Source organism: Staurois parvus, unplaced genomic scaffold (assembly GCF_062004578.1).
Source record: "Staurois parvus isolate SC_StPar_1 unplaced genomic scaffold, SC_StPar_1.0 ptg000601l, whole genome shotgun sequence".
NCBI classification, from domain to species: Eukaryota; Metazoa; Chordata; class Amphibia; order Anura; family Ranidae; genus Staurois; species Staurois parvus.
Genome location: NW_028318397.1, coordinates 1,386,774 through 1,407,440, shown reverse-complemented (window position 1 = coordinate 1,407,440; position 20,667 = coordinate 1,386,774). Strand labels below are relative to the sequence as shown.

General features: G+C 42.3%; 1 protein-coding gene across 2 annotated transcripts in view; it reads right to left on the bottom strand.

Moving 5' to 3' along the window:
* SLC40A1 (solute carrier family 40 member 1) overlaps nucleotides 1–20,667 on the bottom strand; it is a 99,412-nt gene that overhangs the window by 53,603 nt on the left and 25,142 nt on the right. For both annotated transcript variants that reach the window (XM_089692702.1, XM_089692701.1), the window contains exon 3: nucleotides 5,736–5,895. In XM_089692702.1, coding sequence (XP_089548828.1) covers nucleotides 5,736–5,895 — 160 coding nt within the window. The remainder of the gene's footprint in view (nucleotides 1–5,735; nucleotides 5,896–20,667) is intronic.

The following is a 20,667-nucleotide window of genomic DNA, read 5'->3' as shown; positions in this document are numbered from 1 at the left end:
TTTGCTATAAGCAAGCATTTAACTGAATGAAATTGACTCATTCAGCTTTTTTTGTTGTGATTAGCTGTGACTGGCCATGGCTAATCACTTGATACAGATGGGCTGTGACTGGCCCAGCCTGTGCATGTGATCACTGCGACCATTCACAGCTAGACACACTTGTATACAATGGATGGAATGAAAGGAAGGCATCCATTGTATTCAACTGTCATGTGACCTGCTGTGATTGGTCACAGCAGGTTATATGGTACTGGCAAGGGGGCCAGTACACAGATCTGTCATCGACCGTGTCTGGGGTACACAACCGGTGACAGATCTCGCCACAGCGCAGACCTGCGGGCATGCACAAAGCCCAATCTGGGAAGGATGTCATATTATGCCCTCCCGGAGTGACAAGAAGTTCGCCTGGCCGTCATTTGACTATAGGCTGGGCAGGAAGTAGTTAAGGATACTCGACATTTTCTCATGAATCATGAGGGTGGTCGTAATATTCCTTACTTCCGCAATGTGGTTTCTTCCAGGCCCTAGCACTGGCCCTTTTACCCGCTATGAAAAGATAGGTAGCCATGGAGAAGCGCATGATCGGGGTCTCTACGGAAAGTAGAGTGAAAAAGGGTCGACAAAAGACCAGAGTACACCCCTTTTGAAAAGTAAGATTTGAATCAATATCTCAGTGAACACAAGTACAATTTCCAAAATTTTGACAAAATTGAGTTTTAGCTCAGTTTGTTTATCTCATTACATGAAAGTAAGGTTAATAATATAACTTAGATTACAAACTTTTCAGTTTTAATCAAATTCAGGGCTGTGGAGTCGGAGTCGTGGAGTCGGCAAACAAAGCTCCAACTCCGACTCCGATTACATTTAGATTGGAATGAAAAAAAAAGCAAGCTTAAATGTCCTAATTCACAAAAAGTTATAATTAATGACTTCTCTACTTCTATCGTTAGTGATGTGGCCAGAATAGTTACTGCAATGCCACCCACCCAAGTCAGTGTCGAAAGATTATTTTCAGCCCTAAAAATAATAAAGTCTGACTTAAGAGCCTCTATGAAAGAGGATCTGGCAGAGGCAATTCTCTTCCTTAGAACTCTACATTGAATTGATTTGCATTTGCTAAGCCTATAACTACATTTCAAGATTAATATAAACCATTTCTAGGTTTTACAGATTTTGTTTTTGGTTCATATAGATAAGCTTTGTTTTTGTTCTAAAACAACCAAATAATGTGGTTTGTATTTTTGGACTGGTAAAGTTCCTGTTCCGGATGTTTATGCCTGCTGCTACTACCCAGCCACTTGATTAATTAATAAAAAAAAAATTAATAAAACTTTGTTGTTTTCATTGTGTTTGTCTTTTGCTTAAACTGTTCAATACAGTAGACTGTTGGCTTCCCAGCCAGTAGTCCTGTGGTAATGACATGTATGCTGCCTTTCTTTCCTTCAAGGAATGTATAAAATACATTCGCATATTAATACAGAGGAGTCGGAGTCGGGGAGTCGGAGGTACACAAAACTGAGGAGTCGGAGTCGGAACATTTATCTACCGACTCCACAGCCCTGATCAAATTAGTTGATGCAAAAATGAATAAACCCCACAACAAAAACTACTACATCTAGTATTTTGTATGACCTCCATGATTTGTAATGACAGCACCAAGTCTTCTAGGCATGGAATGAACAAGTTGGCGACAGATTGCAACATCTATCTTTTTCCGTTCTTTAAGAACGACCTCTTTTAGAGCCTGGATGCCGGATGGAGAGTGATGCTCAACTTGTCTCTTCAGAATTCCCCATAGGTGTTTGAATGGGTTCAGATCAGGATACATACTTGGCCACTGAATCAATTTCACCCTGTTCTTCAGAAATGCAACAGTGGCCTTAGACGTGTGTTTTGGATTATTGTCATGCTGGAAAAGTACATGACGACCAAGGGCACGGAGTGATGGTTGCATCTTCTCTTTCAATATAGAGCAGTACATTTGTGAATTCATGATACGATCAATGAAATGCAGCACCTAGACACCAGCAGCGCTCATGCAGCCCCACAGAAGGACACTGCCACCACCATGTTTCACTGTAGGCACCATGCATTCTTCTTTGTACTCCTCACTTTTGCGACACCATACAGTTTTGAGGCCATCAGTTCCAAAAACATTTATCTTGGTCTCATCACTCCACAGTCCTAGTACTCGTCTTCTTTTTCAGCATGGGCTCTGGCAAATTCTAAGCAGGCTTTTATGCTCATGGGCTTTAAGAGAGGCTTCCTTCATGGATGACACCCATGCATGCCATTCTTCTGCAGTAAACACCATATTGTGTCACAATTTTAACTTTACCTCCCCCTGCTGGGAAACTTTAAAACAGGCTGTCAAGCCTAAGGAAGGTAGAATTGAAGACATCTCCCATTTTTCCATCGTAACAGCGGGAGATCAAAGCATCATTCTGCTCTAAAAAACTTGGATCTGCTTACATCAAAAGGCTTACTGGCAAGTAACTTAACCCTTTAACTTCTCTCTGTTATCTCTTTGCTGTGCTATGCTGTTTCCTGTATATATATATATCTCTATCTTAGTTACATCTTCTCTGTAAATATTTTTATTGCATCTGTTTGACCCTTTTAGTAATAAATCTCTCTTTCTGAAAGTGTTGAACTGTTTCTATAACTCTTAATTGCAATTTACGAATCCCTGCCTTTAAAGAGACGCTACTGTTTGTTTAACTCTCTGTATAACCGGCCTGTGTCAATGACCGGGTTATGCGGACGATTATTTCAATTATTATAGTGTTATAGCGATATTGCGAGTTTCCTCTTTCTCTGATCAAAAAGGAGGTGGTGGCAGTGTGAAGGGGTTAATTGCGTAATTAACCTGACCCAGTAACAAGTGCATTCAGGCTGCCGGTACATAGATTGTTGTCCATTAGCTGGAAAATCGTTGTGCAGGGTGCAGCTGGGTGTGGCATTGTTACACACGTCACATCGCGGTTTGGATCGGCCAGTCCTTCGGTCACGAGTTTGGTGAGAAGGTCTGGGGTCTGACGCCGTGATCGTGACATATTGGACGTCGCGATCCTGAGATTGTCGCATGTTGGTGGCGGCGTTCTTGCGATCCGTGACAGGGTGCAATAAAAATATTTACAGAAAAAGAACTAAGATATATATATATATTATATATATATATAAACATACAGAGACCAACAGCACAGCAAAGAGATATCAGAGAGAGGTGAAAGGGTTAAGGTACTTGCCAAAGTCCTTGGTTAGCAGATCCAAGTTTCAGAGCAAAAAGCAGGGGTCTTCCCAGGTGGTATTGATGTTAAAATGGTAGACGTCTTCAACTTACACTCTTAGGCCTGACAGCCTATTTTGTAGTCCTTAGCAGGGGGTGTTTCTGAAATCAAGGACCAATCCCCGCTTAGGGTGTGGAGATATGGGTGGATGCCACAACTAGAGCAAAAATCTCCCGTAACTCATATTTTGGCCCATAACTGTCCATCTGCACAACGGACATTCCACCCATGGGTAGATTATTATGCAGACAAGTCTAAGGATTAATTAGATATGAATTATGAAAGTGTGCTCTGAACGGTTCACGAGATCTATTTTTCTGCTTTCCTGTGTGTCCGAGACAAGGCGAGTCAAACTGTTCGCCTGCTCATTGTCCATCTGACGATATGTCCGGTTTTTATGTAAGTCTCTCATATTCCAAGATAGGGGAAAAATGGATTTTGAGAAGTGTTATCTGATTCTGTCACCTACGCTGAGTTAGGTTTATTAGCTCGGAATCTCTTTCACCTCTTGGGAAAGCTTGCCTTATCTCTTCCAAGGTGTGAAATGGCACAGGTTCTCCTACAGCTAGGCCCCGTCTCCCTGGGGGGCCTTTATAGCTCCTATGACCCTCCTGTGAAATTTTTTAACACACACATACACTGTCACTGTGACGGAGAGAGAATGAGGGAATAACATGGCTACTCTTAACAAAATGGCGGACTGCGTCAAGTCTCTGGTGCACACCTTTGCGACAATACAGACTTAGGTCCTTTTTAACTTTACCGCTTCGTGCCCTTCTCATTGTTACCACGGTGTGCCCACACCCTTTGTTCATCATGGTGCACTATGCATGCTGCATCTTGCTTCCGCTTGCAGGGCCCAGAGGTGTTCCAGGTCTTTTACAATCATAGCAATGCCCCTCGTGTCCACCTTTAATTTGCCCTCTGGCCAGTCTGGCACTATTTGCAATCAGCACAAGGAGACAGGCAGATGCGGACAACACAACAGGGCGATCCTTCAACATCAGTGCTCAGTTCTGGGCCCACGTGACACCAGATTGGCAGACCAAAAGCAGTGCAGTGATGCTGAGATAAAAATGGTGGCAGCTGGGAGTGAAAGCCCAGCTGCAGAAAACAAGCATGCAAATTCACCAAAAAAGGGGATTGGGGATTGTAGAGGGGTGCAGTTTGGCATCATCTTCTTCCTGGACACTGGATGACCTTATCCCAGCATTGCTCTTATTGACAGACAGGCACACTCACATACACACATTGTTCACTTCATTCTTTAACCCAGACAAGATAACAAAACTAACACCCATACCTAACACAATAGCAGCTAGATATCCGTTTTGCTTTTAGAGGTGTTCTTGTAGTGTCAGTATTGCACTTAAAACACTAACTAAAAGGCAAAATAAAATCCTAAAAAAAAATAAAACTAAATCAAACATACTTAAACTGGTTGAAACTCAAAGCTGTATTTCTAGGGGCATTTAAACTTCCTGGGACAGATTTCCCAAACTTGGAGCCATTGCTGGAACCCAGCAAACGATAACAGCTATGCTAGTGTTTCTTGTAATGCTGGGCTTTAAATAAAAAGCCCACGTTAAAGGTTCAATCAGATTTGTTTTTGATCTGCTGCATATCTAGGTCAGCGGTTTTTGTGATTCTACCAAAATCAAAGAAAAAAAAAATCAGTTGATAATATTACTACTGTATATGATTTAGATCCTATTAACAATTATATCATAAAATAACTGAATTAAACAAATGTTTAATGCATCACACACACTAAAATCCAAATTAAAAGAGTGGGAAGTTTTTCAAGCTGCTTCATCACTAAGTCTGGCCATACACTATCAATTTTCTGTTCAATTTCTGCCAGATTTCCTTTAGATTTACCTTCAACTATGTAGTGCAAGAGCCTGCCTAATTGGATACAATTGAAAGTGCTGTTAGTTTTGACCTCATATTATATGGTTTTCGGTAAATCTAAAGCAAAAATCTCTGGAAAATTGTATAGTGGCCAGCCTTAATGTACCTTTGCATGGAAAAATAATGTATTTCTGCAACTGTATGCAGTTAATGTAATAAGAGCATTCTGTATGCAGTCAGCTTTTTGACTTGACATGACTTTCTAGATTTTTCTAGACATTTACATGAAGACCAAGCTGTCCGAAAAAGTGACATTTACAAAGATTGAGACAAGACACACAACACAGCCAGGTTTGTTGCTATAACTTTTTAGTGCTCCTCTTGTCTTCTTCCAGGTTTGGAGCTTCAGGCATCTTGATTGGCCTGGCTGCACATGCACTGGAGATAATTAATCTCAGCAGATGCCGAAACTGTAAACTGCGCTGCATGTACATAATTCAGTGTACATTGTGAACAAACAGGTAAGTATACTACACATTCATTTATTAGTATTATGGAGTGTAAAAAGGAAATTTTTTTTAATACAATTACCTCTAAGCCTTGGGTTTTTGTCTACCCAATCTCCAATTATGGCCCCAAGGAAAAGGACAGAGCCTGCCACCACCAGACCATAGACTGCAGTCAGCAATAAGCTGTTTCCATAGAGTTCTACCAAGAAGAGTGACACAGCAAAATGCCACATGCGATCACCCTGTAAGAAAACAGAAATAACCACTGTAAAACTATAGCTAAAATCTTTGGGATTATGTTAGTTTCTAATGGCTTATTACAGGAATATAAATGGAAGTGAGGTTTCAAAAATAATGCGGGAAGTAGAATATACACAAAAAATAGGCAAGCATTTCATAATTTACAAAAACAAATATGTTTATTTTAACATGATTTAGATAATATCCCTTCTGTACAAATCCAAAAACAAAAAGATGATTACTCATGTAAAAATTTGTGACTGGAGAAATATAAATCATTTCTGTACGCTCATGTAGTCAGCATGTATGTATGTATAAAACGGTATCCTACTTCATCACATAATCTGGTTGCTTGCTTACATTCTTTATAACTCAATTTGAATATTTTGAAACTTGATCACTTAGATATATATTATAAATGACAGATATTTATCAAAACTACAGACTGATCAAGAAATCAGGCATGTTCAATGACAATTAGTTAGCTTGTTATCCAGTGCCATCATTGAAATTATATGTTAAATAGTCCTCGTATCATAGTTGCATGGTTCTCTGTAATGAAAGCTTGCATGTATCTGACCACTGACATTTTTTAAAGTTTAGATATGCTGGGACCAGGGGCGGACTGACCATTTGGAAACTCGGGCCCCCCATGAGATGCCCCTGGTACCTTTTTCATAGGCTTTTTTGAGTTTGGGCAAGGACACAGGGGCCCCATGATCCTCTATTGCCCGGGGGCCCCATGAGTTGTCAGTCCGCCCCTGGTGCTAAGATCCCAATGCAACATTGTAGCTTGTTTTTCCTTCTGCAAGTACTTCTTATTTGAACAGTCATAATGTTGCTGTCATGATTACATAGTTAGTCTGGCTGAAAAAAGACAAAAGTCCATCCAGTTCAACCATAGAAAAAAAAAAAAGTTATAATCCTATACCCACAGTTGATCCTGAGGAAGGCAAAAAAAAGGCCAGCAAAGCATGATCCAATTTGCACCTGCTTGAAAAAAATTCCTTCCTGATCCCCCGAGAGGCAATCGGATATTCCCTGGATCAACCTTACCTATAAATGTTAGTATCCAGTTATGTTCTGCGTATCCAAGAAAGAATCCAGGCCTTTTTTGAAGCAATCCACTGCACTGGGATTAGACTCTTGAGGGAGTCTATTCCCCATTTTCACAGCTCTCACTGTGAAGAAACCTTTCCGTGTTTTGCGATTAAATTTATTTTCCTCCAGAAGTAAAGAGTGCCCCCTTGTCCTCTGTGTTGACCTCAGGGTGAATATCTCTACACCGAGTTCACTATATGAACCACTGATGTATTTATACATGGAGATCATATCCCCCCTTAATCTCCTCTTCTCAAGAGAGAATAAATTCAGTTCCTCTAATCTTTTTGCAAAGCTGAGCTCCTCCATGCCTCGTATCAGTTTAGTTGCCCTTCCCTGTACTTTCTCAAGTTCCCCAATGTTCTTTTTGTGAATTGGTGCCCAAAACTGAACTAATCTAAAGGATTAGATTAAGCCTTTGTCCTCCGCTCCCAATTAAGGATTGGCACCTTTGGGGAGCGGTTACCTGAATTTGACAGTTACTCGCTCCCACTTCCGCTGTGGTTGCCTAGGCGATCGGAATCTGAAGTTGTCCTCCCCCCCTCCCTCCCCGTAGTCTTCTGGGACACTTGACAGGACTACGGGGCCATTCACAAAGCGCAGCGCTTCTTGTGCATGGGCAGTGGGCACCCGACTGTGAAGCCGCAAGCTGTCAGGGAGAGAAGACGGCCGGTGAAGCCAGCCATGGTGAGGACACCGCTGGACCGAGGGACAGATAAGTGTCTGTACTTTAAAAGTCAGCAGCTACAGTTTTCAACTGGAACTCCGCTTTAAAGTAATACTAAACAGAGAAGTGTTAATTGCCATAATTCACTCACATAAATTATATACACTGCTCAAAACAATTAAAGGAACACTTTGAAAACACATCAGATCTCAATAGGGAAAAATATCATGCTGGATATCTATGCTGATATGGACTAGGTAATGTAATGTAAGGATGCCCCATCATTTGATGGAAATGAAAATTATCAACCTACAGAGGACTGAATTCAAAGACACCCCAAAAATCACAGTGAAAAAATTATGCAGCAGGCTAGTCCATTTTGCTGAAATTTCATTGCAGCATCTCAAAATCGTACTCAGTAGTTTGTATGGCCCTTGCATGCTTGTATGCATGTCTGACTACATGGGGGCATGCTCCTAATGAGACGGCGGATGGTGTCCTGGGGTATTTCCTCCCAGATTTGGACCAGGGCATCACTGAGTTCCGGTACAGGTCCTGGCGGTGTCGGATGGACCGAAACATGATACCCCAGAGGTACCGCATTGGAATTAGGTGAGCATGGGGGCCATTCAGTGGTATTTATTTATTTCAGGTACTTATATAGCGCTGTCAATTTACGCAGTGCTTTACATATATATTGTACATTCACATCTGTCCCTGACCCTCAAGGGGTGTACAATCTAAGGTATCAATTCCTTCATCCTCCAGGAACTGCCTGCATACTCTCGCCACATAAAGTCAGGCATTGTTGTGCACCAGGAGGAACCCAGGACCCACTGCACTAGTGTAGGGTCTTACAATGGGTCCAAAGATTTCATCCCGATACCTAATGGCAGTCAGGGTGCCATTGTCCAGCCTGTAGAGGTCTGTACATCCCTCCATGGATATGCCTCCCCAGGCCATCACTGACCCACCACCGAAACGGTCATGTTGAACGATATTACAGGCAACATACCGTTCTCCACAGCTTCCCAGACCCTTTCACGTCTGTCACATGTGCTCAGGGTGAACCTGCTTCCATCTGTGAAAAGCACAGGGTGCCAGTGGTGGACCTGCCAATTCTGGTGTTCAATGACAAATGCTAATCAAGCTCTATGGTGCCGGGCAGTGAGCACAGGGCCCACTAGAGGACTTCAGGCCCTCAGGCCACCCTCATGAAGTCTGTTTCTGATTGTTTGGTCAGAGACATTCACATCAGTGGCCTGCTGGAGGTCTCCTGGAATCTCCTCCATGTACTTGAGACTGTGTTGGGAGACACAGCAAACCTTCTGACAGTGGTACGTATTGATGTACCATCCTGGAGGAGTTGGATTGCCTGTGCAATGCAACCTCTGTAGGGTCCAGGTATCGCCTCATGCTACCAGTAGTGACCAAAACCCTAGCCAAATGCAAACCTAGTGAAAAACAGTCAGAAAAGATGAGTAGTGAAAAAAAATGTCAGTGGCCTCCACCTGTAAAACCATTCCTGTTTTGGGGGTTGTCTCATTGTTGCCCATCTAGCGCACCTGTTGTTAATTTCATTAACACCAAAGCATCTGAAACTGATTAACAACCCCCTCTGCTAAACTGACCAGATCAATATCCCAGGAGTTTAATTGACTTGATGCTATACTCTAATTAAAAAGTGTTCCTTTAATTTTTTTGAGTAGTGTATATATCATGCCGCTGTATTTTTTTAAAATAACTAAGTACCTTATTCCTGCAGCACTGTTGTGTAGTCATATGTTCTTTCCCTGTTATATGGCATTTGCAGGGAAAGATCTTTGGGAAGGCCTTCTATTACTGCAGCAGTGCTGTGCCAGTCACATGACTAGAAAAAGAAATTTCAGAAGTGCAATTAAAACTAAATTATAAATATCCCAAAACTTTTTTACAGCTCCCTTTTAAATCTTTATTGAACATCAAATGTGTATTCTTTTGTGTATTAATAAGGTGTAGGCCAAGTCAAAGATGATTGATACTAGCCTTCATTTTGTTCAGACGACATCTGCATCTAAGGCTTTTTTTTTTAACAAAACAGGAGTGCTTTATTGGAAAAATGCAAAAGCAATACAAAATAAATTCCTCTGTTTTACTTTATAGGTATTAGCTATAACAATACTTAAGACTGATTTAAATTAAAACTACGCTTTTTGTGAGTTTCTTAGTGAATGTAATCGATCAGCATACAATATCTCACCCCCATAATGTAGGAGGAGGGAGGGGTGTGTCCTTTACTACTGTGTATATGCTCACTCTATAGTGTGACTCTACAGTTAGGTGAGCTGTACAGATAGGAAAAAGGAGGAAATTATGAGCTTAGAAGGGAACTGAAAGTGGAGCATGCTTAGTAGATGACAACAGGTGGTCTACACAATCTCAGGCTGCAGTGGGGACCCAGAAAAGATGAGAGGGACCGCTAAAGGCAGGATTGATCAGGTATATTTCACTCTACACAAAAAGAATGTTTAGGTGGCTTTGAGCGTATGCACATTCTGTTATATAGCATGTAATGAGAGTTTTTTCATAGTCTGGGTTTACTGACACTTTAAAGTCACTAGTATTAGTATCTATGTTTTTTTGAAGATCCAGTACTGTGATGCTATGGGCAATGCACAGTGCCTAAAACATTGAAAAACGGCAGAAACAAGAACAAAACTAGCTCACTTTTTTCTAACATTCTGTAAACAGTCATCATTTTGCATCTACTGGGTTTAAATTACATAGTATGTTCCTTTTTCAACATATGTATATAGGCTATGCTCATAGCTAAACAGTTGGAATGTGCAGACAAGGAGAAGGGTCACTGGGAGCTAAATTATGTTAGGTCTATTTTCTGCATAGGCATGAGGAGGGGAGCTGGGTTGAGGTCTAAGCTCAAATTCTCTTGAGTTAAGTCAGTTTATTAAGTTCATTATGACTTTAGAACAAGAAAGAGACCTTGAAACCGGGCTAAAATGTTCTGTAATCCTAGGAAACATTAACTAACTGCTATGCTTTATATCAAACCCATCTTTAAAGTGGCTGTAAAGGTAAAAGGTTTTCTGCATTAAGGTAAAAACCCTGTTAATAGTAGTGCCCCTGCAGCCCCCCACCCCCCGAATACTCACCTGAGCCCGATCTCGATCCAGCGCTGTGCACATCTGCAGCAGCTATTCTCCCCTCTCCCCACTCTCACAGGCTTGGCTGAAAGCAGGGGAGCCACTGGCTCCTGCTACTGTCAGTCAAAACCTGTGAGCAGAGACCGGGGAATGGGGTCGAGCCAGGCTATGTGTCTGAATAGATACAAGCAGCCTGGCTTGGGATCAAGCATGCATTAGTTGCCCCCCGAGGAAGAGGCTCCTACTATTGTGGTGTACTCAGCGGGGGAGGGGGGAAGAGCCAGGAGCAAGGAAGACCTCGGATGGAGAGGATCAGGGCTGCTCAGTGCAAAACCATTGCAGAGCACGCAAGTATAACATCTTTATTATTTTAATTTAAAAAATCTACAGCTTTACAATCACTTTAACCTCCTTAAGTCCTAACTAAACGACCAAACAGCAACCTTACCAAGGCAGGTGGACATACCTGTTATTAAACAGCAAACAGCAGTGAATAAAGACATGGCACCAATTGGAGCGGAAGTACTGTTTACTTTGGTGTGCATTCCCCTTTCCTTTTTACAGCAGAGGATTAAATGAATTAATTAGATCATTAATTTCTCAAGCTGTAGCAAAGCAGAAGAGAACTGCGATCGAAGGCCAAATGTACAGTTTAGTGTGATGCACTGAAATGAAAATTCTGGTGCCGAAACTGGAAATTCAGGATGCAATTGGCCGAAAACCAAAACTGAAACTAATATATTTTTCAAAAGCTATTTTTTTGGAAAACACTTTAATGATTAAAAAAAACACAATATATACCCCAGTTTTTTTTTAAATATGAAAGATGATGTTACGCTGAGTAAATAGATACCCAACATGTCATGCTTTAAAATTGTGCACGCTCGTGGAATGGCGCCAAAGTACGGTATTTAAAAATCTCCATGGGTGACGCTTTAAAAATGTTTACAGTTTACCAGTTTAAAGTTACAGAGGAGGTCTAGTGCTAGAATTATTGCTCTTGCTCTGATGTTTGCGGCGATACCTCACATGTATGGTTTGAACACCTTTAACATATGTGGGCATGGCCTACATATGCGTTCACCACTTTGCAAGAGCACAGCAGGATGGGGGAACTTTTTTAAAAAAAATTATTTTATTACTTTTTTTTACACTTCCTTTAATTTTTATTTTTTTTAATCACGTTTATTCCTATCACAAGGTATGCAAACATCCCTTGTGACAGAAAAAAACAGTGACAGGTCCTCTTTATGGAGAGATATATGGTCAATAGGGGTGTTTTCAGCCAAAACATTTCGGCCACCGAAATTTCGGTGCATCCCTAGTAGAGTTGGGGCACGATGGGGCCAATTTATTGTGTTTTTCAGTTTTAATTTAATGCTGATTACCTACTTAGAACATATGTAATTTTACAGTCAATTTATGTTTTTGAAATAAATATTCTGCTTTCACATTTTAAGTTATTATTGGGCTACCTTAAAGTGGAACTAAATACTCTGTAACAGTTTTTAATTCTTATGCTGCTAGCATCAGTATATAGCTATGAAAGGATAATAGACTTACCTGCTTTAACCATTTTTATGTACATTTTCTAAGTTACTTCCTGGTTTCTGGCCTAGGTCTAAATGATTTCATACACAATTATATTTTAACTGGGTTAATGAGTGCTAGAAAGGTTGAAGGTTTTGCTCAGTGCACAGTTTGCCACATTTATTAAAAAATGGTGCAACAGCTCTAGGATGCATACTGCTGCGACAAATATGCACAGGTTGCCATTCTGGAAGCTCAAATTAGAGATCTGGAGGACAAAATTGCCACACTGAGCAGAAAGGGCAACCTTGAAAGTGGCCTTCTGGTCATTCAGCAGGTGCTTAATGGGGATGATGTGGAGAATGGAGGGGTTAGTCAGGATTATCAGGTAGGAAGATGGGTTAATGTAGCTAGGGGGAGTGGTAAGGGCTCACAGAAAAAGGAAGGCCAGTCCTGTGTTTGAGCACCAAAACAAATGTGCCAAGTTGAGTGAAGATGTGGGGTGCCAAACACAAAGGTAGCAGCCCTGGATTTCAACCGGGAGAGCGGCCCATCTAGTAGGGGTGGTGAGGGTAGTGCGGGTAGGCCTAGACAGTTGGTGTTAATAGGGGATGCTATAATCAGAAGGACTGATAATTTGTCACCAAGATCACCTCAACGGAATGGTATGTTGTTTCCCTGGTGCCAGGGTTTGGCATGACCCAGCTGTCTTGGTCCATGTTGGAACCAATTACAGAATACATGGAAGATGGAGGATCCTTAATAATCAAGTTGAAAGAAACGACCTCGAAGGTGATATTCTATGGCACAATACAGGAAAGACGGCGGGGATAAGAGAACTGAATGTATGGCTAAAGACCTGGTGTATAAGGGAAGGATTTGGGTTTCTAGGGCACTGAGATGACTTTTTATTGGGGTTCGAAGATGGTTTGCACCTAAATGAAAGAGGGTATGCTGTGCTGGGGAGAGGTTTATGTGAAGGTTGGAGCAGTATATCAACTAGGATTGAAGGGGGGAGGGTGAACTATAATTCAATGGGGCAGACAGGTTAGTCAGGGGTCAAACATTAATGGAGGGTGGTTTATGGGGATAGATGTAGGGAGGGTTTTGGCAGGTGATAGGATGGTTCCCATATTACAAGCAACCATTGGAAATTATAGTACTATTTGTACTATTAAAAAGGATATGCAAAACACAAGAGTAAAATGTGACAATGAATTAAAGTGTTTGTTCACAAATGTCAGAAGTCTGCCAAGCAAAATAGGTGTGTTGGAAGCTTTGGTGCATGAAGAGAACTGTTATTTAATTGGTATTGCTAAATCTTGGCTTCATTCTTCACAAGATTCGGCTATTAATATTCCTGGCTCTGTTCTCTTTCGGAGAGACAGGGTAAAATGAAAAGGTCTGACTCTGTGAGAAGTGATCTCAAAGCAAGTATGAAAGAGGACCTAGTTGATGGAGAGTGTGATGAGGCTGAAGCATTATGAGTGGAGCTGCATATGGGTGTGCATAGTTCAAAGTTAATTATTGGAGTTTGTTAAAGGCCAAAATCACATGATCACAAAGTCAACAAATGAATTTCATTCATAGCAGCTGTGATTTCTATAGTGATGCTGTGATTGGCCCACAGCTATCATATGGTACCTGATCCAATCACAGCAACCTGTACCATGTATCAGCTGTGGGTCAATCACAACTCACAATAGTAATTGCAGCTGTTATGTATGCAACCCATTCATGACAGTTCAAAACATTGCTGTTACAGTGATGATCATTGCACTGGTGACAGTATGTAAAAAAAAAAAAATATAAAAAAACACATTTTATTTAATTTCTTCATTTTCCAAAAATTGTGACAATAAAATACAACTTCCAAAACCTCACAATACCTCTTACTAAATACCTCAGACTGTCTACTTTCCAAAAAGGGATCATTTGGTGATATTTATACTGTTCTGGCATTTTAAGGGCCTCAAGAAATGGGATAGACTGTCAGTACATCAGGATTGATCAATTTTCAAATTTAAATCCCATAGTTTGTAGGCGCTATAGCTATCACGCAAACCAATATATACCGTATTTTTTGCTCCATAAGACGCACCTAGGTTTTAGAGGAGAAAAACAAGAAAAAAAAATATTCTGAACCAATGGACTGCAGACACAGTACAGGAGATGACCAGAGACTGCGGACACAATACAGGAGATGACCAGAGACTGCGGACACAGTGCAGGAGATGACCAGAGACTGCGGACACAGTGCAGGGGATGACCAGAGACTGCGGACACAGTGCAGGGGATGACCAGAGACTGCGGACACAGTGCAGGGGATGACCAGAGACTGCGGACACAGTGCAGGAGATGACCAGAGACTGCGGACACAGTGCAGGAGATGACCAGAGACTGCGGACACAGTGCAGGAGATGACCAGAGACTGCGGACACAGTGCAGGAGATGACCAGAGACTGCGGACACAGTGCAGGAGATGACCAGAGACTGCGGACACAGTGCAGGAGATGACCAGAGACTGCGGACACAGTGCAGGAGATGACCAGAGACTGCGGACACAGTGCAGGAGATGACCAGAGACTGCGGACACAGTGCAGGAGATGACCAGAGACTGCGGACACAGTGCAGGAGATGACCAGAGACTGCGGACACAGTGCAGGAGATGACCAGAGACTGCGGACACAGTGCAGGAGATGACCAGAGACTGCGGACACAGTGCAGGAGATGACCAGAGACTGCGGACACAGTGCAGGAGATGACCAGAGACTGCGGACACAGTGCAGGAGATGACCAGAGACTGCGGACACAGTGCAGGAGATGACCAGAGACTGCGGACACAGTGCAGGAGATGACCAGAGACTGCGGACACAGTGCAGGAGATGACCAGAGACTGCGAACACAGTGCAGGAGATGACCAGAGACTGCGGACACAGTGCAGGAGATGACCAGAGACTGCGGACACAGTGCAGGAGATGACCAGAGACTGCGGACACAGTGCAGGAGATGACCAGAGACTGCGGACACAGTGCAGGAGATGACCAGAGACTGCGGACACAGTGCAGGAGATGACCAGAGACTGCGGACACAGTGCAGGAGATGACCAGAGACTGCGGACACAGTGCAGGAGATGACCAGAGACTGCGGACACAGTGCAGGGGATGACCAGAGACTGCAGACAGTGCAGGGAATGACCAGAGACTGCAGACAGTACAGGGGATGACCAGAGACTGCAGACAGTACAGGGGATGACCAGAGACTGCAGACAGTGCAGGGGATGACCAGAGACTGCAGACAGTGCAGGGGATGACCAGAGACTGCAGACAGTGCAGGGAATGACCAGAGACTGTAGACAGTGCAAGGAATGACCAGAGACTGCAGACAGTGCAGGGAATGACCAGAGACTGCTGACCTTTGGGGAGGGAGGGGGAGTGGGTACCTGAATTTGACAGGTACCCGCTCCCACTTCCGCGGAGTTGTCCTTCCCTTTTCTTCCCGGGCCGGCTTCTGTGACAGCCGGGTGCCCACTGCGCATGCGCGAGAAGCGCTGCGCTTTGTGAATGGCCCGGCGCCTTCTGGGACCTGTCATGTGTCCCAGAAGACACCGGATCATTCACAAAGCGCAGCACATGCGCAGTGGGCACCCGGCTGTCACAGAAGCCAGCGCGGGAAGACTGTGCAGCGCTGGAGCGAGGAACAGGTAAGGCCCTGCAGGAGAGAACAGCTGAGCGGCCGTCCCGGTATTCTGACATGGTGGCGGCAGAAATACCGGACCGGCCGCTTTATATTCGCTCCATAAGACGCACTGACATTTTCCCCCCTTTTTTGGGGGGAAAAAAGTGCGTCTTATGGAGCGAAAAATACGGTAGTTCTTTTTTTTCAAACTTTTCAGTCTTTTTTTGTTTATAGAGTAAAAAATAAAAACCCAATTGGTGACTAAATTCCATCAAAGAAAGCTCTATTTGTGTGGAAAAAACGAAAATTTCATTTGCGTACAGTTTTGCATGATCGCACATTTGCTGGTTAAAGTAGAACACTGAATGCCAAAAAATGGCCTGGTCATAAATGAGCATAAAACCTTTTAAAGGTCAAGTGGTTAAAAGGCTAAAGCTAAAACCTGTGTGGCTCACGTTCAAAGTTAAAATAACTATAAATAATAAAGAAAATATAAAAATGAAGGAACACTGTCATATATTAAAAGTTACAAAGAATATAACAGAATATTTAAAAAGGATATCAAGGCTGCAAAAATTGAAAACGAACGTCAGACTGTCATAGAGAATAGGACAAACCCCCAAAAATTCTTCAAATATATTAACAATAAAAAGGTCTGTTCTGAGCATGTAGACCCTTTACAAAATAATGTAGAGTGGGTGACTGGGGACAAAAAGAAAGCTAATGTACTAAATATAAAAACAAACATAGAAGCTCAAGCTATAAGAAATTAAAATAAAAAAAGACTGCAGCACCCTCAGAATGTCTGAATACTGGGTATAAAAGTATCTATACAAAAAGCAGTGCACACGTCCAAATACTAAATGAATAATTAAAAAACATTCAGTACAAATATCAGTGATAAATAACATTAAAATGCGAGTAGAGTGAAATCAACAAACAATAAGTGCACAATATAAATTACATCAATCAATAAATTCAATTAACGCATGTGTATAAAATACATGAAATAAAACATTTTTTATATGTTCATTAATTTATATTGCTTATATACAGTATATGTGCAAAAAAAAATGAAAACCAGTTCAAGCATCATAGGAGTTCATCATCAGGAAAGGAGACTCCGGAGTCTCCATTCCTAATGATGCCTGTTTAGGGGAAATATATTGGGCAGAGCTGTCCTGTGACGTCATGGATGTTTTATGCTTCTTGTTGCTTTTGCATACCGTTTTTAATAAAAGTTGTTTGTTGCACTTCAGCATGAAGCTTCTCCTTTGTCTTGTATGATTTGATTTGCAGAGTGTTGTGGTGTTCTTGAACTGTGGTACAGAGCGGGAGACATCCTTTGCTGCTGAGACCATGGACTGGCTGCTTGGATCCCCTGTACTGGTGTTATAGAGTGCAGTTTGATCTCCTCGTGGGGTAAGAAACTGTGCATAGGGAAGCAGCACATGAAAACTAGATATATTCAATTCTAGTTGATTGTCATTTTAGAGCACTTTAGTGGCCTGGTGGACTTTACGGGGTTGATTTACTATAACTAGAGAATGCAAAATCTTGCTTCTATTTTCAGCTTGTTCAAACACAGTGGCTAAATGGTTAGCACTTCCGCCTGGCAGTACTCGGGTCACTGGTTCGTATCCCAGCCACAGCACCACCTGCCTGGAGTTTGCATGTTCTCCCTGTGCCTGCGTGGGTTTCCTCTGGGTACTCTGGTTTAATACAACACTCCAAAGACATGCTGGTAGGTGAATTGGATCCTGTCTAAATTGGCCCTAGTATATGTATATATGAATGTAAGTTAGGGACCTTAGATTGTATGCCCCTTGAGGGTTAGGGACTGATGTGAATGTACAATATATATGTAAAGCGCTGCGTAAATTGATGGCGCTATATAAGTACCCGAAATAAATAAATCTTTGACAGCAAAAAACCTAGAAGCTGTTTGGTTTCTATGCAGAGATGCACCAGATTTTACACTCTCCAGTTTTAGTAAATCAACTCTTATGGATTTATTCTTGCTCTTCTATGATGCATGAACTGGTTTTCATTTTATTTTTGCACATATAATGTATATAAATAATATAAATTAATGAACATATGAACATTTAATTTAATTTATTTTTTTCACATACACAAATTGAATTTGATTGATGTAATTTATATTGTACATCTATTCGTTGTTGATTTCACTCTACGTGCATTTTTATGTTATTTATCATTGATATACAGTGAAGGAAATAAGTATTTGATCCCCTGCTGATTTTGAATGTTTGCCCACTCACAAAGAAATGATCAGTCTAAAAATTTAATGGTAGGTGTATTGTAACACAGAGACAGAATAGCAACAAAAAATTCAAAAGAAATGCATGTCTAACAAATTATGCACTGATTTGCATGTTCATGAGGGAAATAAGTATTTGATCCCCTATCATTCAGCAGGATTTCTAGCTACCAGGTGTCTTTCATACAGGTAACAAGCTGAGATTAGAAGCAGTCTCTTAAAGGGAGTGCTGCTAATCTCATTTTGTTACTTGCATAAAAGACTCCTGTCCACAGGAGCAATCAAACAATCAGATTTGTTGCCTTGGGCGTGTGTTTTGGGTCATTGTCATGCTGGAACACCCATCCACGACCCTTTTTCAATGCCCTGGCTGAGAGAAGAAAGTTCTCACCCAATATTTGACGGTACATTGCCCCGTCCATCGTCCCTTTGATGTGGTGCAGTTGCCCTGTCCCCTTAGCAGAAAAACACCCCCAAAGCAGAATGTTTCCACCACCATGTTCGACAGTTGGGATGGTGTTCTTGGGGTCATAGTCAGCATTCCTCCTCCTCCAAACATGGTGAGCTGAGGCCAAAGAGCTCGATTTTGGTCTCATCTGACCACAACACTTTCAACCAGTCCTCCTCTGCATCATTCAGATGTTCAGTGGCAAACTTCAGATGGGCCTGGACATGTGCTTGCTTGAACAGAGGGACCTTGCGGGCACTGCAGGATTTCAATCCTTATCTGCATAGTGTGTTACCAATTGTTTTCTTGGTGACTGTGGTCCCAGCTGCCTGGAGATCAGACAAGATCCACACGTGTAGTTCTGGGATGATTCCTCACTGTTCTCATGATCATTGACACTCCACGAGGTGAGATCTTGCATAGTGCACCAGACCTAGGGAGATTGACAGTTGTTTTGTGTTTCTTCCATTTGCAAATGATTGCACCAACTGTTGTCACCTTCTCACCAAGCTGCTTGGCGATAGTTTGGTAGCCCAGTCCAGCCTTGTGTAGGTTTACAATGTTGTCCCCGACATCCTTGGACAGCTCTTTGATCTTTTCTATGGTGGGGAGTTTGGAATCTGATTGTTTGATTGCTCCTGTGGGACAGGTGTCTTTTATGTAAGTAACAAAATGAGCTTAGCTGACATTTCTTTGTGAGTGGGCAAACATTCAAAATCAGCAGCGGATCAAATACTTATTTATTTCACTGTATGTACTGAAGGATTGTTCAATATCTGTTAGTATTTGGATGTGCACACTGGTTTTTGTATAGAAATGTATTAAATACCTTCTTTAGCTCTGTGTATACAAAGGAGCATGAGGGAGATCAAAGTCCTTAATTATTATTATTATTATTACATCGAGTTTATATAGCGCCAAAGGGTTTGCTCAGCGCTGTACAATAGAGGGGGGAACCATACATGAAACAGTACAGCAACAACAAACAGCACACGAGGGGTTAGAGGGCCCTACTCTTTCGAGCTTACAATCTATGAGGGAGGAGGTAGTGGTTACAGGAGGAAGTGGCTGTGGGGGATGGAGTGGTAGGAGGAATGAAGGAGAACGGCTGTTAGGTGAGGGTGGGGTAGGCTTCCCTGAAGAGGTGGGTTTTCAGGGAGCGCCTGAAGGTGAGGAGGGAAAGTGACAGTCTGATGGATTGGGGTAGTGAGTTCCAGAGGATGGGGGAGGACCTGGAGAAGTCTTGCAGTCGTGCGTGGGAGGAGGAGACCAGGGAGCAAGATAGAAGGAGGTCCTGTGAAGAGCGAAGGGTACGGGTAGGGCGGTACCTGGGAATCAGGTTGGTGAGGTAGTTAGGGGCAGTGTTGTGAATGGCTTTGTAGGTCAGAGTGAGTAGTTTGAATTTGATGCGTTGGGAAATAGGGAGCCAGTGGAGGGATAGGCAGAGGGGGGTGGCAGAGGTGGAGCGGCTGGTGAGGTGGATGAGTCTGGCCGCTGAGTTCAGGATGGTCTAAGCGGGGAGAGCTTGCACTGGGGTAGGCCGGTGAGGAGGGAGTTGCAGTAGTCGTGGCACGAGATAATCAGGGAGTTTACGAGTAGTTTAGTGGTGTCTGGGGTAAGCAAGGTGAGTATCTTGGCGATGTTGCGAAGGTGGAGCCTGTATATGTTAATGGGGATAGTATTGCCATAGTCCCAAATGATACACACTGGCTCAAAATTGACATGTTCCAGAGACATTTAAACAAACTAAAGGTGAATAAAGCACCTGAATCAGATGGCTTACACCCACCGTTCCTCAAAGAATTGAGCTCTGTTATATCCAACTATATTATTTTTACATTGCAGAAACTCTTTAAAGACTGGCATGATACCACTGGATTGGTATAAGGCCAATGTGGTACTGTATTTAAAAAGGGATCAAAGTTT